Source organism: Brachyistius frenatus, unplaced genomic scaffold (assembly GCF_029030835.1).
Source record: "Brachyistius frenatus isolate BFR_SWC_R1_liver_20210118 unplaced genomic scaffold, ASM2903083v1 Contig_305, whole genome shotgun sequence".
NCBI classification, from domain to species: domain Eukaryota; kingdom Metazoa; phylum Chordata; class Actinopteri; family Embiotocidae; genus Brachyistius; species Brachyistius frenatus.
The window spans coordinates 337157-359575 of NW_027210904.1; the positions used below are offsets into that span (position 1 = coordinate 337157).

The window sequence follows — 22419 nt, forward strand, 5'->3', positions numbered from 1 at the left end:
TTCGGAAATAGTGGAAATTTACAATTACTTCTTCAAGCGACTTTGTTTTGACAAAAACAAACCAAAAGATTTTCAAAAGTGCACCGATCCAAAGAAAAACGGAGAATCGTCACATGTGAGAAGCTGAAACTAGATGACTGCACAATTTGCTTGTTAAATAACTTTTAATGATTGATTGCTAATATTGTATAAAATTAATCTAGCACTTCAATCTGTACAAATTTACAGTAACTGACAACCAACTAAGCAACGCAATGTATATTAAAGTGAGAGTAAAGACGATCGAGGCAAATCAATATTACTGAGAGCTAAAGGAAATCAACCCCACGTACATTTATGATATTTTTTTATAGTCCATCTAAACAGCTGTGTTGGTAAATTGGCAAACACATTAGAAAGATACTTTTGTCAGTCAGATGCAGTTTACTGCCACTTTTACGCGAGCAGTTCAGTCAACTCGACTTCAGTGCGGACGCTTTGTTTACACTTACACTCGCACATGCGCAGTTGCCTCATTGCTGCGTCACCTGACCAAAGATCGTCAAGCGCGAGACAAGCAGGTGCTTATTTTTCGTGGATATTTCTGCGGACGCGTGTCGACGCGGTTGGTGCCCAGAAACGTAGTCGGAGTGAGACGTCTTCGCGCAAGAGTCCTAACGAGCCAAGATGTCCCCGTTTTCAAAGTCGTTGACTTTGTCAGGAAGGAGACTGTTTGCTGCACATGTACGGCGTCATACTTCTCTCACAAGTACGTCCGAACCTGCGAGGTTTTTAATTTAAATTTTTTTTTAAATTTCGTTTTACTCGGCATTATTTTCTTCAATATCTCTGCAGCGGTGTCGCACACATGGCCCTGCTGCTACAGCTGCTACGGCTAAAAGCGAACTGGCTTTTGCACAGCGTCACGTGGTTGAAACTGCTGTAGGGAAGTGTGTGGTTAACTTTAAATTAGACCCAGGACGTTTGTTTGCAGGTTTGCGTCCTGACACCGACAGCGAAACAGTAATTCAAGAGGTTTTTTTTAAAAAAAATTTTTATTTTGGATGCGTACCATCCAGCAGCTCTTTGCAGGTTGCCAAGTGTATTAAAGTACACCGAACTAAACCTGTGTTGCTTGATAAGGAAGGTAGGATTTATTGCAGGACAACAGTGTTGCAATAAACCCTGCTTTTAATAATAAATGTTAAAGCTGCGATTTAAAGTGATCATTGTCCGTTGTTATTTTTTGGAGGATGCGGCTCCTCTATTATACAGGAACTTTTCTATTAGTTGGCACACCTCTGATTTAATAAGGGGTGGACAGCCTCCAACATGACAATACAATTGAATCAATCCTATGGCATCTTCATCAAAAATGCACCGTTATAGTCTTAAGGATGCGCTGTTTGCTGCGGGGGTTGTCACCAGTCTGCGCGAGCTTTATCTAGGTACTCCTCTAATAAAATGGCAAATGAGTTGTTCCGAGTTTTCATCACGTGGAAGTCCGCAGCGGCTACCACCGACCCGAGGAGGCATTCAGCCAAACTCGATGAATCATCTGTCAATTTAAAGCCCCTTGGCTATGTGACGACCACGTAGCCAGTAAGGCAAGCTGTATCTGGTTGTTGTTGTTGAATTTCCTAATGCTCTGCCCCGTCCTCTCCGTGTTTGTGCCCAGCTGAGCTGATTGAAAACATGGATAAAAAGGCGACCTGGGACCGCTTCTACACCGAGAACAGCAGCAGGACCCCGGCCTTCAAAAACTTTGAGTGGTTCTTTGGTTTCGACTCTGTCCGACACCTCATCGTGCCCGCCTTGCAGGCTGCGTCTCATCCAGACGCCCCGCTCCAAGTCTTGGATGTGGGCTGCGGCACGTCCGCTTTGGGGCCCTCTATTTACAGACACTCTCCTCTCCCCGTCCACGTCACCTGCGCCGACGTTTCCCCGGTGGCCGTGCGACTGATGCGGGAGCACGTTCGAGCGGAGGCCGTTCAGCCTCGCGACCTTTCCTCGCGGCTCGAGTTTGTGGAGCTGGACTGCGCGCGGCTGGACGAGCGGTACGGCTCCGGCAGCGTCGACCTCATCGTGGACAAGGGGACCACAGACGCCCTGCTGAGGTCTAAGGACGGGCGAGGGAAGGCGGGCCTGGTGCTGAAGCAGTGCTTAAAGGCGTTGCGGAGTTCTGGGTCTCTGCTCCAGTTCTCCGACGAGGACCCGGACGCCAGGCTCCTGTGGCTGGAGACGGCGGCACGGGATCCAGGGGTGAGCGGGGCACGCGTTGGGGCGCAGGAGGTTGGGGAGATCCGGGGAGTGTGTTACTACTGCTACCAAGTGACTCCTCATCCTGTTGTAGAGCAGTGATTATGGACGTTAGTAATATTAAACTCATCAATTATTGGACATATTGTATTATATTATCAGTCTGATTCTTTTTTTTATTTTTTTTTAATCACTATTATTGTCAATAGTAAACATTTAAGTCAAATTCATATCTATATAAAAGGCTCCGTTGGTCCGCAAATATTTTGATTTGGAAATGGAGCTTTAACTCTTTCATTACTTGTCATCCACTGCCATCTAGTGGCCAGCAGATATATATCATTTCATCCAGCAGGCCGATGGTTGTTGACCTCTACTGTGGGTACTGCACAGTGTAGTGCTCTGCAATGCAAGAAAACTGAAGCATACAAAAAAACCAAAAACAAACATTCACCTCTCTTTGATTATGACACATTTAGAAATAATGTCGAAAACAGTTTTCGTACATAAAAATACCCGCCATTATAATTTAGTGGTTGATATTTTTGGGCTACTGGACAACATACAGATGTCGTCCATGTGGAGCTATTATGACGTTGCAGCAACTTGTTTTCACCCCGCCGCTCTGAAAAAAAACAACTACGAGAGACGCAAGTAAAAATGCCTTAAGAGCAAATTTTAAGTAACACCCATAAAAAAAAAAATATTAAAAAAAAGAATGCGGCAGGCACACACGCAAACAACATTTTGGAGATGTCAAACACACACTGATGGACTTAGTAAGAAGTCAATGTATCATGTCATTTTTGGCATAGTTTTTATTTATATATGCAGTACACTTCATTCTGAATAACCAGCAGGTCTCTAGCGTGACTACAAATATGAGACACGTTTGGGATCTTTCAAGAACACCTGAAGGTAACCGATAGTCCTGTTGCAGAGACTGTAGCATTGCTGTGACCTCTTGTCAGAATTATTCTTATGATTTTACAATAAGCGGTAATTTAAATCAAATACCTGGCAAAACAAAATCAAACATTTTACAGCTACCGTGTGACGATGTGTTTTCTACTCGTAAACTGCACGCGTGATAAAAGTAAATATAATTTCTCAGATCCTTATTTGTTATGAATGGCTTCTACTGTTGGGCTGTCCAGCGTGTTGTTTAAAGAGAACATTGAACCCGCAACAGATGTACCAGTTAAATGTGATTGAATGATAAGATTAATTTTACCCACATACAAAGGCCTACAATAGAAGACCGCCACTAAAAGAAACTGTTCATTCAGTGCAGAGTCAGCGGCCATCATCATCACAATGCACTTCATTACCGAGAATAGCTTTGTGGTTTAAAACGTGCTGAAGAAGGTCACCGGATCATCTTCATCGTCTTTCTCCAGCCGGGCACCCTTACAGAAGGGCGGCGGGTTGAGCAGTTGAGGATCAGGAAGGCCTCGGACGTTGTTGAAGAAGCTGAAAAACAAGAACGTGAAACGGACGTAAACAATCGGAGGATGCCAATGAATTAAATGCAACACGGAGAATGGGAGGATTTAGAATGATTTTTAGAAAACGTCCCGTTGGGAGTCGCGGTTCGAACTGTTTAATATTCACGTTGAAGGAGAAATCACATCTAAAAAAACCTTTGAAATTTACATTCCATTGCATTACACTGAAGGAATAGTTCAAATTTATTTTTGCTTATGGCAAAAAAAACCGAGATAATGGATACTAGTCTCACTTTGATACGCGAAATATGAAGATAGCGCGTGATCCTTTTTAACACCACCGATTCTTATTCCAGATGCATTAAACAGAAAGTACAGTAATGTGTTAATTAGTGTTACCGTTGAATCCATCTTTGTTTTGTTTGTTTCTCGCTCACATACTGTTTTATGTTGTGTCGATTTGAAATAAATCTCAATATTGTTTGAACGACAGATTTTTTTTTTTTCCCCCAGTGGACATTTTGACCTGATAAACAGGAACCACCGAGATTTAAAGAACTCTTGATTGTGGCCCCGTTCCAGTTAGGCATTTGATAAACCAATGGCAGTGAGCCAGCATGCACCATTCCAGCGCTGTGGTGTGAACGCCACTAAATGGAATCACATCATTGTATTCTATGACTTTCAGAAGGCCTTTTTTTTTTTTTTTTTCTTCCCAACGTGTACACGCACTGACCTGGTCATCACCCATCCAATTCTCTTGGAATGAAACAGAGTGCTGACAGGAAAACATCCAAACTCGGTGACGGTGCTCATGTACTTCGCTGCGGAAACAGAAGTGAATCAGAGGGGAGCTGAGGCAGCAAAACCGGACAAGCAGGTCCGTGAGCATAAAGACACAATAACAGTAACAGACAGAAGATTCGGGAGGAAAGTCATGTGCTGCAGTTCACCACGTGACTTTGAACTTTTTCTGTGTTATTTCCTCATACTGTACCTGTTCCCTTCTTCATCTGCAACTCCCCAGCCCAGGTGTTGACCAGGACTCCTTCTCCTGGACCAGAGGAGCTGCCCAACACGACCTGCCCCAGCAGGGAGGCGTTGTTTGGAATGGCCAGCGGGTGGAAGTCCACTCTCAGAGGCTTCTTGCAGCACGTGTGGTTTCTGGAGTTTATCTTATACATAACACCCTACAGAGGACAGGAGGGCATTGTACAGTAATCTGTGTTGTAAATGGCACTGCCTAATATACACATCACTGCTATGTCATCCATTACCTGTTTGTAGAGAAGAAGTGCATCAAAGTGGAAGGACTTATTTTTAAAAGATCCATACTCCCTGAGGCGGATGCGTTGTCCCTGTGCGTCATAGCTGTACCTGGCGAAGGCCATCAGCTTCTCACTTGAGGTGGACTTTGAAACGGAGGGAAATATATATATATATTTTTACTGAAAATGACTGTAATCATAATGCTCCGAATGAGGTTACTTTGAATAACAACTATTACAGAATACAACCTTTTGAATGCACCGAATCAGTCAGAGTCATCACAGGAAGAGTTAAGTCTTACCACAGAAAGGCTTCCACTCAGCAGCGGTGGGGATGCTGTCAGAATTAAAGAAGTGATTTGAATGTTTTGGGAGCATTTACAGCACACGCGTGCTGAGCCGGTAACTTAATCGTTACATGTTCCCTATAAATGCTGAAACAGTCAGTACTCGTGCTGTTGCAGGTTAACCGCTGAGATTGGAGCCAAACTTAATAAGAAAACTGCACAAACGACTTGGAAGACGTGTGCGGTACTCACCGCATCGTTGCGGCCTCTGAGCGAGGCAGACCACCGACAGGCTCGCGAGCAGGACGAGGGCCTTCATGCTGTCCGGTGGCAGGTTGTCGTTCCTCTGCAACTGTGGCAAAATATGATGCCGCTTCAGAGAGCTCACTTCCTCTTAAACAAGCTAGCGAGTCCTCACCTGTCCTGTCAGAATAAAGGTAAAACAAGACTCCCATCTGTCATAATACAGAATGGGGAGGTGTCCTAGTGATTCAGCTGGCAATTTTTTTTTTTTTCCTCCATGTTGTATTGTTATGTTTGAATACCTCATGTCACCTCCTCTCTTTTCCAGTCCATTGTTGTCTCTTTGTTGATGTACAGAAACGACCGATACTCTTTTAACTTTTGATCTCTGGGGAGATGTTAAATTATGTTTCCTATAATTTTTCTCTTACATTTAAAAAAAAAAAAAAATTCTATCCAAATGATTACATTCATATTCGTTATTTTAGCATTATGACAACGACCGTTAGGCGACCTTGATCACAGTGAAGACAATAAAAATCTCGATGCCCCTCTGGCAGCCTGCGGTGTAATACTGATTACGTTACATTATTATTATGAAGCTAAAGGAGGAAGAAACGCCAGATTTGAACACTAAGATTTTTGATTGAAAGACTGGAAATAACCATTTAGTCACATGACCAGCATTTAGTTACATTAATGTTCCAAATCTTACTCTTGAAGATTCAATGCAAAGAAAAATTTGAACCTGATGAGTTCACCAGTTCATCAAAGTTCACCAGAAATTCAGGGATGTTTATTCCTGAAATGAAGTCACATTAATAAATTCCTCTGTTCCTCATTTTTAAATTCTTGTCACGCATCACTTTCACTGTTATATTTATTGCTCTATCATATAACAAACATTAATTTCTTAAATGTTTGTATTGATAAACATTGAATGTGGTCACCATCAGTGCACTGTAACAAAGTATAGAAGTATATCTATATGCATTCATATCTAAATATGAGAAAATAAGTGGATTTAGCGATAATGCACTGTTGGTGCAGTCATGATCATAAACAGACAGAAGGCTTGCTGTTGAATGAGAGAAGTCGATGTTTTTATTTTGGATTTGAGCTCCAATTTTTACTAAAAGAAGGCAGAAACGGCAAAGTGGGAAACTGCTTTGATTAAAAAAAAAAAAAAAATACATTCAAAAACATGTAAAATTCATAAACATAATTATTTTCAATTCAAGATGCTTGGAAATACACATGATGGAAGCAAGAGTTAACACGATAAATTCCTTCTCGGAGAGATTTGAGTGAAAGGAGGCCCGCTGCTTGTTAAAGGAACAAGCTCAAGAAGTGTACTGGCTCCTCTTTGCTGTCCTTCGTCTCTGCGTCTCGGCAGAAGTCTGGAGGGTTGAGCAGACCGGGGTCTGAAATCCCAATGACGTTGTTGAAGTAGCTGGTGAACAGACAAGACAGTCACAAAACAATCACTCGGCTGGTTGCAAATACGCCAGCTTCTGCTTTTGGTGGTGATGATGTAAATGAAAACCTACCTAATCACCATCCATCCATACTCTTTAGTCTGGTACGCAGTGCTGACAGGAATGCAGCCGAATTCAGTGACTGTACTCATGTACTTCCCTGGAGGAAAAAAAAAAAAAAAAAAAAGTGTTCATAAAGTGTGGATGAATGAACAGTCGAGACAGTTATAACAGTTAGATGGTCTCTCACCTGCGTTGCCGGGCAGATCACCTATCCAGGTGTTGACCAGGAGTCCTTCACCAGGTCCAGACGAGCTGCCCAAAACGGCCTGGCCCAACAGAGACGCGTCTTTTGGAATACCCAGAGGCTGGAAGTCGACCTTCAGAGGCTTCTTCTTGCATGTGCGGTTATGGTCAGAAATCTCGTACATGGTGGCCTGATGGATGAGTTGTGGGATGAGAATGACGATTGCTTATGCTGATTCACTTGTCTCGGTTTTTCTTATTCACATACATATAATGTAATCATTTACAATGACTGCTGTGTGTCAATTGGAATACAAATGTATTATATAACTTTAACATCCGCTGTTGTCGTGGTGCAGGACTCTTTGAGCACTTAAATCTGTACATTCACATAAGTACTTGCACCTGAATATGGCGAATATTTTGTCAAACCCGGAGCGATAAATGTGGTCAGTCTCTAACCAAAGATTTAAGGTTTTGTTGATGTGCTAAATGAGAGTAAATGATTTACTATCACTCCATTTTATTGGATCCTCCTGGTTTCATAGGTTACTCCTATTTGCTATTGTTCTTGAGTTGGTAGACCGTACTGATCACATTCCAATCAATTCTACTGAAATTAAGAACAACATTGTTTTGTTGTTGGAATATAGGAAATTGACATTCTGAGCAGACTCCTGTTTGAATAACCTTCGGAGCAGAGCTATGTGCCTCTACTTCAATACATTGATTTCCTTGTAGCCTACTTTTCACCCGCGGTCAGCAGTGACTGCACTCTAAAATAAATATTTGGGATGTTCATGTCTTTGCTTTGCTCACGTCTCTGTAGAGCAGCAGAACGTCGTAGGGGAATGACTTGTTGTCGTAGGTCACCACCTCCCTGATCCGTATCCGCTCTTCCAACGCATCGTACAGGTATTTGCCGTAAATCCACAGCTTTTCATTCTGTGTCGACTGCAGAAACAGAAAACCAAGTTGTTTACATTCTTCCTTTTTTACATACTGTATGTAAATGCGGTGAGCCATTTTGCTCATGGTTCTGTCCTGTTGTCTACATTCAACACACACTCACCACAGTGAGAGCGCCACTCAGAAGAGGAGGACTTGCTGTGGAAAGAAGATGCAATCACAACACTGCATTATTTCACACACGAGTATACATTATTATATGAAATAAGTCTGATCAATGTGTAAGTCGGAAATGAGGAACAGCGAGTTTCCTTGGATTATTGAGAGAGCAAATAACATGCTAAATCAGATCTAACAAATCCGTCCCTGCAATCACAACAAAGTTGATCTCTGATATGTTCCTTACTATTTTACTTACAGCATGGGTGAGGCCTCTCTGCCAGGCAGGCTGCCAGGAAACACGTTAGCGCCACCAAAAGTCTCATATTTTCTGATTCCACGCCGATCACAGCCGATCACAAACAGTGCCGCTGTAGAGGTGACTCACTTCTTTATAAACACTGAGGCTGACGACAAGGCACTGCTTCCGGGTTTTATTTTTAACCATGTCAGCATCATGAGTGTCAAGTTCTTGTACCTCTTGAGTTACAACTTGCTGTTATTTGACTGAGACAGCCATAAAAGCTCATAAAAGCCAGTATGCACAGTATAGGCCTGTTAAATGTTTTTCATGGAGAAGACAATTATGCAGCAGATAATTGTTTAGGAATATAATACTGTATTTACAAATGAACTGAGGACATGCTCACTTAATCCACGCCACTGAGCACTAACTTCAAAAATACACCACTTAGTCAAATTAGGACATCACTTTTCACTGTGTGCATGTAATATAGAGCTGCTGTGAAGACTGCGCAGTGGGTCAGGGGTAAAGAATGTCAGTTGTGTTCACAAAAGAAGGAGGCTAATAAACTCAGAACCGGATTTTGGCCGATCGGAGAGGAGGCTTACATGTGATAACAGCGCCATGAATGACATCACTGTCATATGACTGCCGAGGTGTGTGACTGCGATACTTAAGCACCTGGATTGTACATGAATCTGGCGTCAGTGATTTATCTGAGCACATAAACACACTTTCTTCAACAACATACAGCGACATTAACATAAAGCTTTATGATTCAATGGGTTAATTGCATTTTAACAGTATACAAAGGTGAAGATGGTGCACTTTGAAGTTTCTGATACTGTGGTTGACTTGAAAAAAAATGTGGTCATATATCAACCTGCAGTTTACAGTTTTACTGGACTATAAGAAGGACATAGTTCACTGTTTAAAATAATTTCCTGTCTTCATTTTGTAAAACATTAGTTACATCTAAGCTCATGTTCTTATTCTGACTCACCATTGTGATACATTCAATATGTAGAGTAAAGAGCAGAATAATAGTTTTGTTATCATAATCTAGTTACAAAGAGGCCTTTACGTAAATGTTATCTGACCTAAAGGTGTACAAGAGTCACCGGAATGACTGAACTGTTGAAGCTTAAGTAAATATGTTATCTGACCTAATGGTGTACACCGGAATGACTGAACTGTTGAAGCTTAAGTAAATATGTTATCTGACCTAATGGTGTACACCGGAATGACTGAACTGTTGAAGCTTAAGTAAATATTGCAAATTCTTGTGATTCATGAAATAGTGTTCCCTCTGAGTTGCACTCCCTACGTGTCAATAAAGAAGGTCTTTTCTTTTCAGTTGTTTTGCAACCTGCTTACGTTTCACAATTCAGCACCATCGTGGGCATATTTACGTAATAATTAAACTGGGAAGATGAAATAAAGCTAACACAATTGTATTTGTAGTGGTAATGAAACTAAAGATGTAGAAAGTGCACGTAGTTGAAACTTTTCATCAATGAACAGCTTCACACTCAGAATTATTTGTCACAGTGTCATGTAATACCTGCACTCCCATTCCAGTTTGACAGCAATCCTGTCACAGAGTGAAGAGACAGTGATTGATAGCAAAATCCTTTTATCAAAAACAAGCAAAAAAAATATTACATAATGGAGTCATGGGTTTTCATGATTCAATGTGTCATTGCAACTGCTGTGTCACACAAAGGAGATCACAAAACACTGTTGAGATTATCTTTTGCATTTTTTTAACACCAATGACTTTATCATGTTTTTTTTTTTTTAGACATTTAACCATCTGACAAGAGAGCCTAGTTGTAATGTATATGGAGAAATCATCTCTTCTTAATAGCTATTCTATATAGCAGAGATTGATCGCTTTATGGTATAAAATTGTACAGTAGCACCACACGTAGAACTCAGTCTGTAAAGATTTTGTTGATTTTATCTTTCCTTTTGAGTCTGTATATCTCCCACCAACAACCCTTATTTGTAAACTCTGTACTCTTCCAGCAGATTTAAAATACAACATCTCCTTCTGATCAATTTTAAAACTAAACATGGTACATAAGACGTATTCATTAGCCCCTTATTTAGTGGGTCTCTGGTGATGGCAGCTAAAAGGAGCAAATTGTAATCAATACATTTAAAAAGGTCTAGTTTTAACACGTTGTTTTTGTAATTATAAAACCATACTCATAAACTCAGTATCCGCACTTCTCAATGTTTCTGTGGAGGAACATACAGCTGTGTGGGCAGTGGACGTAGTTTGAGCAGCTGGCAAATCTCATTGCACTCCGGTCCATGCTGCTCCTCACGGAAGTACTGGAGCCCCCTATCAGCAAAGTTAAAGGGACCTTTGGGGGTCCTGGTGGAGTGAATCTGGGGGTCAGTGAGGTAGGTCAGTCCTTTGCCATCGGCTGTCACCCATCCTGTGAAAAAAAAAAAAAAAATTTTTAACAAAAATGCACGTTAAGACTGTAAATTCAGTGATCAGTGACACACACCTTGCAGGTCCACAACAACTTCCTGTTCATCAGAGAAGAGGAAGGTGAAGTGTCCAAAGGCCAGGCCATATTCTGTAGCCTGGAAACTCCTGTTCTTCTTTCCAGTGTTGTTAGTCAGTTTGACAAAGTCTCCGAGCATGTAGGGCTCCACTGTTACACAGCCCACGATCTCATCTCCGTTTAAAATCTGTTCACCGGCGGAGGAAACAAAAGAGGTGTTTTCGAACATTAGGAGCCCGTTTGAACATTTATGCAGCTCATGAAGAAGACATTTCTTCTGTAATCCAATGACTCTTCAAGTGAACTGTGTTACAATGGCAGTGAATATTACTGTCTTACTTTATGGTGTCTATATGAAGAACTGGAAGGATATATGTTCTAATTTTTTGCTCAGATTCACTCAAGAAAAAGCAAAAACAATTCAGAGATTGCTTTCCAATACGCTATCATTCGTAGCATAATCTTTTAACTTTGCTGTTTTAGGAGGTTCTAGAACCTTCTGAATTTATAACTAACAAAATATTGGCTCTGCACCTGCCATGAAAGGATATTTCTGGTTGTAAACTGACAACCGGAGGGTGTTACATTTTGAATTTCAACCAAAACTGCTTTGAGGCTCCTGCAGGCTATTTTACACTCTGCGTAGGGGGTTCTATTGATGTAGTATTTATGAATTAGGTCTTTTCAATGCAACCTCTGCTGTCTTTACTTGCTCGAAATGAGGTAAAATGTGATGCTTATATTTGGTGTGTGCTTATTTCATTTGATTTTCCGCAGCAGTGCCTCACCAATAGTGCTTCTGAGGGAATGAAGAAGATCTGAGCCATGACTTCTTTTTCGTACAGACTCTTGTTGAATTCCGTCACGTAGTACTGGGCTGTCATCTGTCTCTCCACATCTTTCAGATGAAACTGCATCCCCTTTGGTTTCAAGTAATCCTTCCCTACATAACTTAAGGACAATATTGTACAGACAAAATTAAACTTAAAGTCGTCATGTTCAGGTTGTGCCGACATCGTGAAGCTGCATACCTGGATAACATTTCCTCCTGATGTAAAAACTGAACCCATAATGCTGCTCTCTGCTTGCCCTCCATCCCCATCGGCTCGCCGATGTAAACACAGGTCTCCCTGGCCGTCCACAGCCCCGTGGCCTTGGAAAACTTCAAATGAAGAGCATCTAGTGGCGATAACGGGCAGAGATTAGCAGACAGTTGGAAATATTTGATTAATTCCCAAACACAAGGTTGGGTCTCTACATCTCTACAAAATAATCTACCAACCCACTGACTCCGTCTGTTTGGTACTTTGAGCTAAATGCTAAAAATCATGCTAATGTTTAGACGGTTTACCATCCTCGGTGTATTAGCGTGCTAATATTTGCTAAATACCACAATAAACAGTGTAATGTGCATACCATTGCAGGTATTTGGTCATAAACAAAAAATATTTGACAAATAGAGACTTTGACCCAATGATGGCACAATAGGAAAACGTTAGGGGATCATCAGTGTGATGACAATTAATTCAGGGGCGAACATTAGTATTTGCACCAAATTTCATGCCAATCCGTCCAATAGTTGTCGTTACATTTCACTCGAAACCACGAATGTGGACCTCATGGTGTCACTACCTGAAAAGTGAGGTGATCACCGAAGACAGTAGCATGTAGCCTCAGGGGATCAGGAATGTCTGCTAAAATGTCGTGGCAATTCAGCCACTACATTTTTCAACCTAGACTAACGGACTGACCGTGGCATCCATAGAGCCACTACTACTGCAGCTACGAGGATATGCTGGTGATGAAGACAAGTCTCAGCTATGACAAGAATATACAGTAAACTCACTGTGGGCAATTCTGTGTTTCTTGAGTTTGAATTGTGTCTTATCACTGTGCAGCCTCTTCAGCAGACACTCATGGCACACTCCGGCCAGCAGGGCATGGTAATCCTGCCGGGACAACAAAAACTGTCTCACAGGGACAACGCCGGCGACATCGCTGAGATTCAGGCAGCTGTAGCAGGAAGGGTTCTTCCTCTGAGACACGTTCACTTTTTCTGTCAAAGCCTCTTTCTCGTGTTGGTGTCCACTTTGATTCACCTCCAGCATCTCAAACGAACTCTCGCTTGTTTCAGAATCAAGTGTTTCCAAGAGGAAGAAGCTCCCATCGGAGTCTGGTGACTTGCTGCTTCGGCCGGTTCCTGTTTTCTGCTGGGGTTTTACATACGTGGGGGAGTTCAGATCAGATGAGATTTTCTCCCATGATGACCCTGAACCGAAACTGTCACCCAGGGAGCTGGAGGATGTCGTAAGAGTTAGCTGGGATAGGGATTGTACCCCTCCTTCAGTTACTGCTGGCTTCTGTGCCACACCCACAACCTCAGTCATCCATTCATCATCAGTGCCCAGTGTCTCTATTCCAGCCTGTACCACTTCAAACTTCTTTGAATCACTTCTCGCCTTGGAGGAGGATGTCTCAGGGATTACAGATTTTGGGAGTGTGTGGGAACTGATACTAGAATTATAACCCTCTACATTTCGCTTCTTGTTTTTATCAACAGATTGTAACATGCTGTCTGACTTGTCATCACGAGTCTCGGTGGTCAGACAGCTCTGATTGCTCATATTCTCTCCCCGTTCAATGGCACTGCTTCCAGCATTGCCACTGCTGCTAGGCCGAGGAGAGCCTGAACAACTGAAGGAAAAGTTCTGCCATGAAGAGCTGAGACTGTCTGTGCTTCCTGGAGTGATACTCGGGTCAGACTGTGGAGGCAGATGGGATGAATTGGACCCTCTCTGTTGTGGCTCCTCTGCTTTGGGTGTTTCTTTCACCACTTTGCAGGCTTCAGTGCTACATTCTGTGTTGGTGTTGGTTGTCTCGAGCGCTGTTATGCACAGCGTCGTGCCATCTACCTCATCTTTAGTCTCCCTGCAGTTTGTGTTGTTAGTATCACACAGTGACGCGTGATACTTCTGAAATCTCTGCATTATCTTTGAGAAACCACCCAGAGTGAAATTCGCGGAGGTGTCCATGACATTTTTGTAGCTGTCAGGGATGAAAGACCCCTTGTCTGAATTAGGGAAAGACTCCACCCGCAACAGACACTTGACTTGTGCAACCAGACGCATGATCTCAGTACATTGGCTGTCTTTGTCTTGGGTATCAGCCAGGCAGTAATCGTAGAAATTTGCCAGAGCTTTGTGGCAAGCTTGCGTTGCCTGCACCACAACCTCCAGAGGCGTGCCGAGCCATTTGTGAGTGACGGTGAGGGAGTAGGCCGCCTTGAGGAAGGTATGAAGCTCCTGCTTGCTGGTGACCAGGTCACCCTCTGCTTTAGTGAGCAGGCCAATTGCAAATGCTTCTCTAGCCTGCAGGAGGAAGGACCGTCTTTGAGAGGCAGGGCACTCCACTGAGAAGCTGTATGATAACAAGCAGGTCCCTTGAGTCGCCTAAGGAAACAGGAACAGGCCCAGGCAGAAAAATAAATTCAAGGACCATACCAGTGATTTGACATATCAAATGTTTTCGCCGTATAGACATCTGCATTTCTAATTTACGATCATTTTAATTTGGCTTGTAAAACCAGTCTTAAACTGGGACTAATTCCCACTGTGGAGATATACAATCCTTCAGTGTAGTTCCACTTTTAGATCGGTAGGCATGACTACGAGTAGTTCTCATTGAACAGACTCAGTGAAGTAGAGTCTGTAAGCGGGATGCAAAACTTCATCAACAAAAACAACAAAGTCCTTATGTTGAGGACTGCTTTGTTTGGCTTGTGCGACAACAACAGTGTTGGTTCCAGTGTCTGGCATTGTGGTTGATTGAATGATGTTATCAGCAGTGTCACCTCTTCTTGTCATTTCCTCATTCCACTACTCTCTTCTGCACTGTTTCCAATTAATCACAGCAAAGGCTAAAGTTGTGAGCAATAGTCAGGTGGAGAAAGGTCATTTATGTGTTATTGCTTGGTTCAAACTGTCCTCCACTTTGAAACAACTCAACAAAATCCTCCCAGTTTTTAAGACACTCATGTCGGATAAGTGCTTGTTGAGCTTCCGAACATTAAAGTTAGATTATCGGACTGTTCCTTGAGAACACGAATCCACAAGGATTCACAAATAAATGACACAATTAAACTAACTTGACTGTAATTAAGTAACACAGCAAATGGACATGTGCTTTTATGTTTATTTTCTGAATAACCGGACTTTATAAAGAAGGGAAGTGACGTCACTGCGAGAGCGCTCAGGTAGATGGTGGAGGCGGCGTCCGGAGAACAATACCTATCGGCAAGTCCAAGGGATCTTGCAGAAGGGAACCACGTCGTGGAATATTTTCCTTTGGATTATGTGGCATATGGACTTTACTGCCAGTGGAAGAGTTCTAACTTCTGGACGAACAGCGGTGGGGGGATCTGCGCGGGCTTTGCTTGGAGACGTTAAGCCTCGGCGGCTCGCCACGCTTCACCAGGTATCACACCTTTTTTGGTTTAGACACTATTTTTTTAAAGCCAATGATGACTATTTATGTTTGTTCACTTGGGGATAGGGGGTATTTGGGTTGTTTGGGATGTACGGCGGGTATTGTTTGTGCGTTGGGGGCGGCCTTTGTTTGTTACGGCACCCCTCTTTGTTTGATAATTAACGTGTCCTAATTTGTATTTTTTTTCCTTTAATATATTGCACCTCACAACCAACCTGTGTCACTTTCGTTGATTTATATTTTTGTTTCACATTATAGGCAGGTAAAGGTAGGGATGTTATGTTTAGGTCTGGAGTTTTTTGAGTTAATTAGGAGGTCAGCAGGCTGGAACCATACGGCAAATCAGGTCCGCCCGTTCCCTTAAATAAGCGTGTAGCATTCTCCTTACTATTAAGGAGGGTGAATTGTTACAACAGCCAGAACTGAGAGGTGCCAAAGACTGCTCGGTAGAAAAAAACGTACCACATTTGTCAACACATAGAGTGAAGTGTACTGGCTGTATATCACCGCCATCTTAGCCGCCTGGGCGGCTGAAAGAAGTCGATGACTCCCGTCCCAGAATAAAGACTGCTCAAAAACAACAACAACAAAAAAAAAGAGATATTGTAAAGAGAAATTAAACAAAACCAACAATAAACAGAGAATCATTACGTCAGTTCAACTTACAAAATCAATATCGGGATTAGACCTAAATGTGTGGAAGTCCTCATCATTCATAGACACCAATATGTTTGCCAGTATGCCTAGAGATGTTGAGATGCCCTATAAAATGAACAGAAATGCAAAACAAAGGTTTATTACATTGTGCCAACCGGTTCTCACCAAGTTTACAATCTCGTAATATAATTGCAATGACAGTACAGTTTAGTGGTTGTGTCCCTGACCTTTTTATCAGGTTGAGGAAGTGAGTAGTAGCCAACCAGAGAGATCCAGATTAGCTCTGCAGCCTCAAGCCACAGACCTGAAACAAGTCACACAGGTAGTATAAAAAAAAAAAAAAGTAACAAAACAGCAGCAGTATTTTTTCATTTTGTAAAAATTATCACACCTAGCTTTTGCAAAATCAATCCACGCACTTGAACACTAACAGCCTGCACGAGAGCCCTGGCACTTTCAGAGTGGTACATCCAGCATCCTGTGTATCCAAAATAAACATGTTGGCTTGCAAGTACACAGTTTAATACATCATTAAAATTGGCATAGAAATGAAACTACCTGTTGTCCCGCTGGTGTTAATCAAACTGCTTAGGATGTACTCTGCCTTCTGCAGCTTGCCTGTGGGGCAGATGATGATTACATTCACATTCAACCAGCTTTGTATTAGCAAAACATCAAATACCTAATAATGAAGCTGTGAAAAAAACTGTCAAAGTAATGAAAGGCTTCTCGCGTCTAATTTCCATGTTATGAGTTTGCATCAATCACGATAATTTCCCAAAACAATAATTAGGATGATGTGTTACTCATTCAGTCACATGTATTCAGTGACTATAAATCTAAAATTAGCCTCCCACTATGCACTCACTCACACCCCTCCTCCATACTGTACCTGAGTTTAGATAGACCCTGGCCTGCCGGATGACCAGCTGGGGGGCTATCGGGGTGTCAGGGTGGCGTCTGTGCAGCCGCTTGGCTATCTTCAGCAGCCGGCTCGACTCGTCGGTCCAGTAGAGGAAGCGGTCCACTAGGAAGACCACAGCCAGCGCCGAGTGTGCCTCCTGAGCCGTGATGGACGCCTTAAGAAGAGCCTTCCATAACAGCAAAAACGTTTACTCAATTCTGAGGAGGTGCCAGTGCATTTCTTCTTAATATTCGGTAACACCACAAAGACGCTGTGTAATTATTACCAGTAGTTGAGGTAGGTGCTTGCTGATGAGGTCGCTGAGGTTGGTCTTGTCATTGGCGCTGACCGACTGCTTGTACTGCCACTTCTCCGGCACAAAGGGCCACTTCATCTCCACGGCCTCCTGCAGCAGAGAGGCCAATTCTGCACACAACGAGTCTACCGAGAAGAAACGTAGAATTGATTAAATCCAGTTACACCGCGTGCAAAGATTCACAAAAACGCCTTGGGACCCCAAATTTGTTGTTTAGCAGGAAGAAGAAACTTGCTAGAAAATGCTGAACTTCAGTCAGAAGAGCTGGACACACTGCTGTTTAATTGGATTTCTTGGGTTCTCCGTGTTTGTCAACAGAATCTGTCAAAAAAATATTGAGAACAGAGCTTCCAATAAGGGCGAAGGAACCGACTTCCAACTTAGTTGGCTTATTAGTTTCAGCAGCTTTGGACGGTCTTGAGTATGTTGTACTGAGAATGGCATCAGTGTTATATTGGGATTATTAGCAGGAGAAAATTCTCTGAAAATCAAATGAAAATGGAGCATTTTTTTTTACACGTTTGTCATGTTTTCAGAGTCCATCGGAGGCGCAGAGGGACCAGGTAATGCTGACTCCGGAGAGTTTATCATGGGCACTGTCCGAGCTCGTCTCACTGAGAGACATTAAATGAAAGGAAATCCAGTCAAATTAATGCCAAGGAGAGACTGTCAACACGAATCATATGTGCAGCACTTATGTGACCTTTGCACCTAGGTTCCTCAGATCCTCACCCAAATCTCCATCAGTTTCTCCCATGGTCAAATAAAAACAGATTAAACAGCGCCATCTTGTGTCTGACCTCTGCAGCTACAGTAGTTCAGCCCCTGTGCCTCAGACAACTGGGTGGACTGCGGAGCTGCTGCTGCTGCTGCCCTGAGGCAGTCCTCCAGTAAATCCCCCACCTCCTGGCTGTCCATTCTGGTAAACAGATGTTACAGATGTTGCAGGGAGGAAATGATTTCCTCCTTTGTTGGTCTGCTCCTGTACAAGGGTGATTCAAGAAGGAAAATCCCACTGAAGAACCAGACTGCTGTTGAGAAAGCATTGCACCATCAGGTCTTTTTGCAAGTTTCAAAACATCAAAAATAATCCATTTAATTTCTAACGAGCTGTATAAATAAATGAAGTACTTGACAAAAATGTGTCTGGTTTTCTCTATTGAAATTCATAATTTTTCTTCTAAGTGTATGAAGAACAAGCTTTTTTTTTTTTTTTTTTCCCCCACTCTCCAGAAACAATATCTCAAGTCATGAAAATGGGTTTATGGCATAGATAGTTACAATAATCCATAACCTTTGAACAGTGAATGTAACATGTTGATCGAGTCAATTGAGTCATAATTATTGCATAACAATTTGACTATTGCATAGTTTATCAAAACTATTGAAGAGATTTGTAAAAAAGAGAAAACACACAATATTGTGGCGTGATGCTGTATATTTTTTACTTCCTAGATTTAAATGGGTTTGTCAAACACAGATCACAGAGATAAGCTAACAGGATCGCAGTAGCAGCGACAGTCACTAATGAGGAGACGTTTATAATTAAAGTATGGAAACCTGTTAACCTTACAGAATGTGTAATGTCCACTTCATGAAAAAGTATTTATACTGCAAAATAAAACGCACTTACAGAGAAGCTTTAGTTCTCCCCAGCTTCCTGGTAGGGCATGGCCGTAAATGCTGCTTTCAAAGGCTGTCGGAAATCGAAAGGGTCTCGTGGTAGGCCGATAAAAAGTTACCCAAATACTGATATCTGGCTGATCACAAGAAAACCAGATTAAATCGAGCCTAGCAAAAATAAAATAAAGTTGAAAGATGAATCTTGGTAAAAGCTTTATGTTATTGTCAGAACAACATTTAATAGAAATTAAACTCTTAAAAAAACAAACAAAAAAAAAAACCACGTAGTTGTGGTTTATATTTATGCCATTTCATTTTTATTAGGGAAGTTCTGAATGTTAAGCACTTTGACTTTACATGCTGAATTATTTTTCTTGCATTCTACAAGCTTTTGTTGTTCATCACCAAGATACCAGAGATAAATTATCTATTGTTTTTTTTTTTTTTTTTTTCTTTTAGTAACTGTGATGTCACATTCAAACAGACACATAACCCTTTACCCAGAAAAATAAAGAAGGAGAAAAGATGCGAGAAAATAAAGTGCTTGAAGACCCAAGCTTTAAAATGTTGTTCACTTCGACTCTCAGAACTACCGGGAACCTTTCAGTGATGCGTGATTACGTGATCTTCGCAAATCATACTGAATTTTGCTTGTTTGTACATTATTATTATTATTTTTTTTCTTCTTCTCCCCTGCGTGATCTGAATGCAACGTGAGACGTCAGAAAGGGGGCAGAACTGAGCCGTTCATAGGGCCTATTGCAACAGGTTAGTTAGAATGTGTACATTGTATGACAATTTTTTTTTTTTTTAAGAAAAAAAAGCATTCAATAAGGAAACTTTTTGAAGAACAAACGCATAGTCAGGAATGTCGCTATTTTTTGCTTATAGAGAAACACATTTATTAATTAAAAATTCATGTATCCCTCATTCTACCCTTGCGGCAGCTGTCTGCTACTTGTTTATAGAATTAAAAAACAACAACAACAACAACAAGATGCGCAACACTTCTGTCATCCCGCCAGTCGCATTTGACAAAATGTTTGGATTTTTGAAGTTTATGAGGTGCATTTTGAAGGCAGCATAAAACTAGATGTGTAGCCAGGAGACTACAGAGTAACGACTCTGACAGTCAGGATGCATTGATGTCGCAGACATGCCAACAAACGATGAAGTGTTGTGTAATGGCGCGTGGCTACCCGTACACGGCAAGCATGCGGGCAGACTGTAGTGTTGCCGTGATACTACCAATAGGCGGGACTGTGGCTCTGCAGAGTGATGGCGAGCTGCACAGCTGGAACACGAGCAGAAGGCTGACACGCGGTTCAGCTGCGGCCAGCTCAACCGACATCAACAGCTTCTGCTACACTAACACACATTGCATCCATAACTTGCTTCCGTGCGCGCCGGGAGCGCGCTTCACGGTTCATTACTGAAAAATACCCCGCATGGCTCAAAGAAGCATCATTAATTCCGAAGAAAGATCCGAGCGCAGGTATACACTCTGATGAGTTGTTGCGGGCTACGATCATTGTCGCCTCAGTCTGCAAGACCCTGTATACCCACTTCCTTGCGAACAGACGCTGTGAGTTCGGTGGTGCTGGTGATGTAACGCTGTTCGTCTCAGACATCACTCCACAACTGTTGTCACTGCAGCCTCTTCTTCTCTCAGAGCATGGGACCCTTCAAACTCTAAAGGTAAGAAATGTGCCATAACTTGCATGTTAGTAAAACGCCGATGCCACGTTTGTCTATTTGGGTATTTTTACGCACGGCGTTTTTTTTTGTTTTTGTTTTTATTTAAATCATTTTCCGAGCTTGTCTTTAGTTCTGCGTCAACATTTCATTACTTAATCTGTTACTGTTGCATTTCTACACTGGACTCGTCCGATTGCACCAAAGTCAGCCTGAGAATTTCATGTTGACTCCTTAGGAAGTTATGCTTGCCCTTTGTGCATGTTTTAGAAAAAGTACTTACAGCTGCTCACCCATGCACATGATATCATTCAGTTGTCAGATAAATCTACTTGTTGAATAGTATCAGTGATGGTACCGTTTACAGAGCCTTCACAAAGCAACCAAATGGCTCTGTGGTTGTGTACAAGTATGAATGCAAGAATGCATTATCTTTATGGCTGTTAATAGGCTCTAAGCACAGTAACCATAAGCTCAGGTGCTTAGAGCTGTAGCTGCACTGATGATATGTTAATACCTGACTCCTGGTGATCTGAATCCACCACAAAGGGAATTTATGGGCATGTGCACATTCATTTTCAGGGAGGATGAGCATCACAGAGCAGAGGAGAGGGGGATGCAGGAAGCCTTTACCTAAAATTAGATTGAGGAAGTGGCAGGAGCTTTATCCTGCTTTAACTGGAGTGGGACTGATGGTCAACAAAAAGTCTGTTGACATGCAAAGTTAGAGCTTAAGAAGCAAAAGCAACATTTGAACCTGTTTTTCCAACCTTGATACATTTTTCACGGCCGAGCACTCGCTGCGTTATCCATCAGATTACTCTCACATTGACTTTCAGGACCCCTGGCAGCTCTGCTAATGACCAATGAACACCTGAATGTTGATTGGAATTTGCCTTGACTATAAAATAACACTCCTGGCCTTATTGTGATTCAGCGTTGGCTGCTGAATTAAACAAGCGAGAGGTCAGACTTGCCTTGCTCACTTGATTTCCCTTCAATCAGAATGTGGTGATTTTCTTTTCCCCCTCAGCTCTCGGAGCAGCAGGGATTAGGAGGCATCTCTTGAGTTTGGGGCCGCTGATTACATGCTCTGTGGTTTCTTGGCCAACTTCTCTCCAGCCTTATCCACCCATGTTTTGGTATTGGAGCATTGGGATTTGACATGTAATCAGTAAATGCAGCAGCTGCAGTTTTGCAACCCATCGCTTCGTCATGGGAGGCAGAAAAGTCACGTCAGTGTTTTTGGTGTGTCTGATTTGGCTGGAGCAGCATGTTGATGATTAACTGTACCTCTTTTGAATATTGGACAAGCTTGCTTTTGTGCACTCCGTCATACAGATCAGTGTCTGATTCAGAAAATGCAAATGAGGTTTCCATCAACATGAACCATCATATGTGCAGTGCCCGACTCAGAGAAATCTCTCAGCAAGCCACAAATCAACAAAATAAACAGTGCACAGTCCATTTTATCACATGCTGGTGTATTCGATCATCGGCCACCTCAAAGTCATCCATGGCCTCTGTGATCTCATGAAATCAAAATGTGAAGTGCTGCTTGACTTGAAAGATATAGCGCTTTAAAAAGACAGGATTTCAAGGATTAAAGCGCATCCAGAATAGTGGAAAAAAAAATAAAAATAAGTACAAGAGATTAATAAAGAAAACCTCTGCATCTCTATTCCTCCTTTCTC

General features: G+C 42.1%; 4 protein-coding genes across 4 annotated transcripts; 1 reads left to right on the forward strand and 3 right to left on the reverse strand.

Moving 5' to 3' along the window:
• The first annotated feature begins 539 nt into the window (after window positions 1-539).
• On the forward strand, window positions 540-2389 carry cskmt (citrate synthase lysine methyltransferase). The gene is made up of 2 exons (XM_069722772.1): window positions 540-748; window positions 1658-2389. The coding sequence occupies exons 1-2, from the start codon at window positions 667-669 to the stop codon at window positions 2338-2340; spliced, it is 765 nt and encodes a 254-aa protein (XP_069578873.1). The 5' UTR covers window positions 540-666; the 3' UTR covers window positions 2341-2389.
• A 652-nt stretch (window positions 2390-3041) lies between these two features.
• epdl1 (ependymin-like 1) lies at window positions 3042-5659 on the reverse strand. The gene is made up of 6 exons (XM_069722762.1): window positions 5494-5659; window positions 5257-5291; window positions 4964-5098; window positions 4684-4876; window positions 4423-4510; window positions 3042-3711 (listed from the first exon to the last, which is right to left on the reverse strand). The coding sequence occupies exons 1-6, from the start codon at window positions 5558-5560 to the stop codon at window positions 3588-3590; spliced, it is 642 nt and encodes a 213-aa protein (XP_069578863.1). The 5' UTR covers window positions 5561-5659; the 3' UTR covers window positions 3042-3587.
• Window positions 5660-6565: 906 nt separating this feature from the next.
• LOC138635341 (ependymin-2-like) lies at window positions 6566-8657 on the reverse strand. The gene is made up of 6 exons (XM_069722763.1): window positions 8536-8657; window positions 8281-8315; window positions 8028-8162; window positions 7213-7399; window positions 7035-7122; window positions 6566-6937 (listed from the first exon to the last, which is right to left on the reverse strand). The coding sequence occupies exons 1-6, from the start codon at window positions 8600-8602 to the stop codon at window positions 6814-6816; spliced, it is 636 nt and encodes a 211-aa protein (XP_069578864.1). The 5' UTR covers window positions 8603-8657; the 3' UTR covers window positions 6566-6813.
• A 1643-nt stretch (window positions 8658-10300) lies between these two features.
• alpk1 (alpha-kinase 1) lies at window positions 10301-18398 on the reverse strand. Its single transcript, XM_069722764.1, has 13 exons — window positions 18208-18398; window positions 17378-17532; window positions 17080-17278; window positions 16746-16805; window positions 16579-16665; window positions 16415-16491; window positions 16197-16292; window positions 15993-16097; window positions 12892-14494; window positions 12077-12224; window positions 11834-11996; window positions 11046-11232; window positions 10301-10970 (listed from the first exon to the last, which is right to left on the reverse strand). Exons 1-13 carry the CDS (start codon window positions 18323-18325, stop codon window positions 10759-10761), a joined length of 3210 nt encoding a protein of 1069 aa, XP_069578865.1. The 5' UTR covers window positions 18326-18398; the 3' UTR covers window positions 10301-10758.
• Between the last annotated feature and the right edge of the window lie 4021 nt (window positions 18399-22419).

What these genes read in the sequence shown, in the direction of transcription:
- cskmt (XM_069722772.1), top strand. Translation starts at nt 667, where the DNA reads ATGTCCCCGTTTTCAAAGTCGTTGACTTTGTCAGGAAGGAGACTGTTT. An exon ending in GCGTCATACTTCTCTCACAA is followed by an intron (nt 749 to 1,657) that starts GTACGTCCGAAC and finishes GTTTGTGCCCAG; the next exon opens with CTGAGCTGATTGAAAACATG.
- epdl1 (XM_069722762.1), bottom strand. Translation starts at nt 5,560, where the DNA reads ATGAAGGCCCTCGTCCTGCTCGCGAGCCTGTCGGTGGTCTGCCTCGCT. An exon ending in TGAGTGGAAGCCTTTCTGTG is followed by an intron (nt 5,099 to 5,256) that starts GTAAGACTTAAC and finishes TCCGTTTCAAAG; the next exon opens with TCCACCTCAAGTGAGAAGCT. An exon ending in ATTGGATGGGTGATGACCAG is followed by an intron (nt 3,712 to 4,422) that starts GTCAGTGCGTGT and finishes CTTGTTTTTCAG; the next exon opens with CTTCTTCAACAACGTCCGAG.
- LOC138635341 (XM_069722763.1), bottom strand. Translation starts at nt 8,602, where the DNA reads ATGAGACTTTTGGTGGCGCTAACGTGTTTCCTGGCAGCCTGCCTGGCA. An exon ending in AGAGAGGCCTCACCCATGCT is followed by an intron (nt 8,316 to 8,535) that starts GTAAGTAAAATA and finishes TTCTTTCCACAG; the next exon opens with CAAGTCCTCCTCTTCTGAGT. An exon ending in TGATCTGCCCGGCAACGCAG is followed by an intron (nt 7,123 to 7,212) that starts GTGAGAGACCAT and finishes TTTTTCCTCCAG; the next exon opens with GGAAGTACATGAGTACAGTC.
- alpk1 (XM_069722764.1), bottom strand. Translation starts at nt 18,325, where the DNA reads ATGGACAGCCAGGAGGTGGGGGATTTACTGGAGGACTGCCTCAGGGCA. An exon ending in GAAACACAGAATTGCCCACA is followed by an intron (nt 12,225 to 12,891) that starts GTGAGTTTACTG and finishes TATCGCCACTAG; the next exon opens with ATGCTCTTCATTTGAAGTTT. An exon ending in AGTTGTTGTGGACCTGCAAG is followed by an intron (nt 10,971 to 11,045) that starts GTGTGTGTCACT and finishes TTTTTTTCACAG; the next exon opens with GATGGGTGACAGCCGATGGC.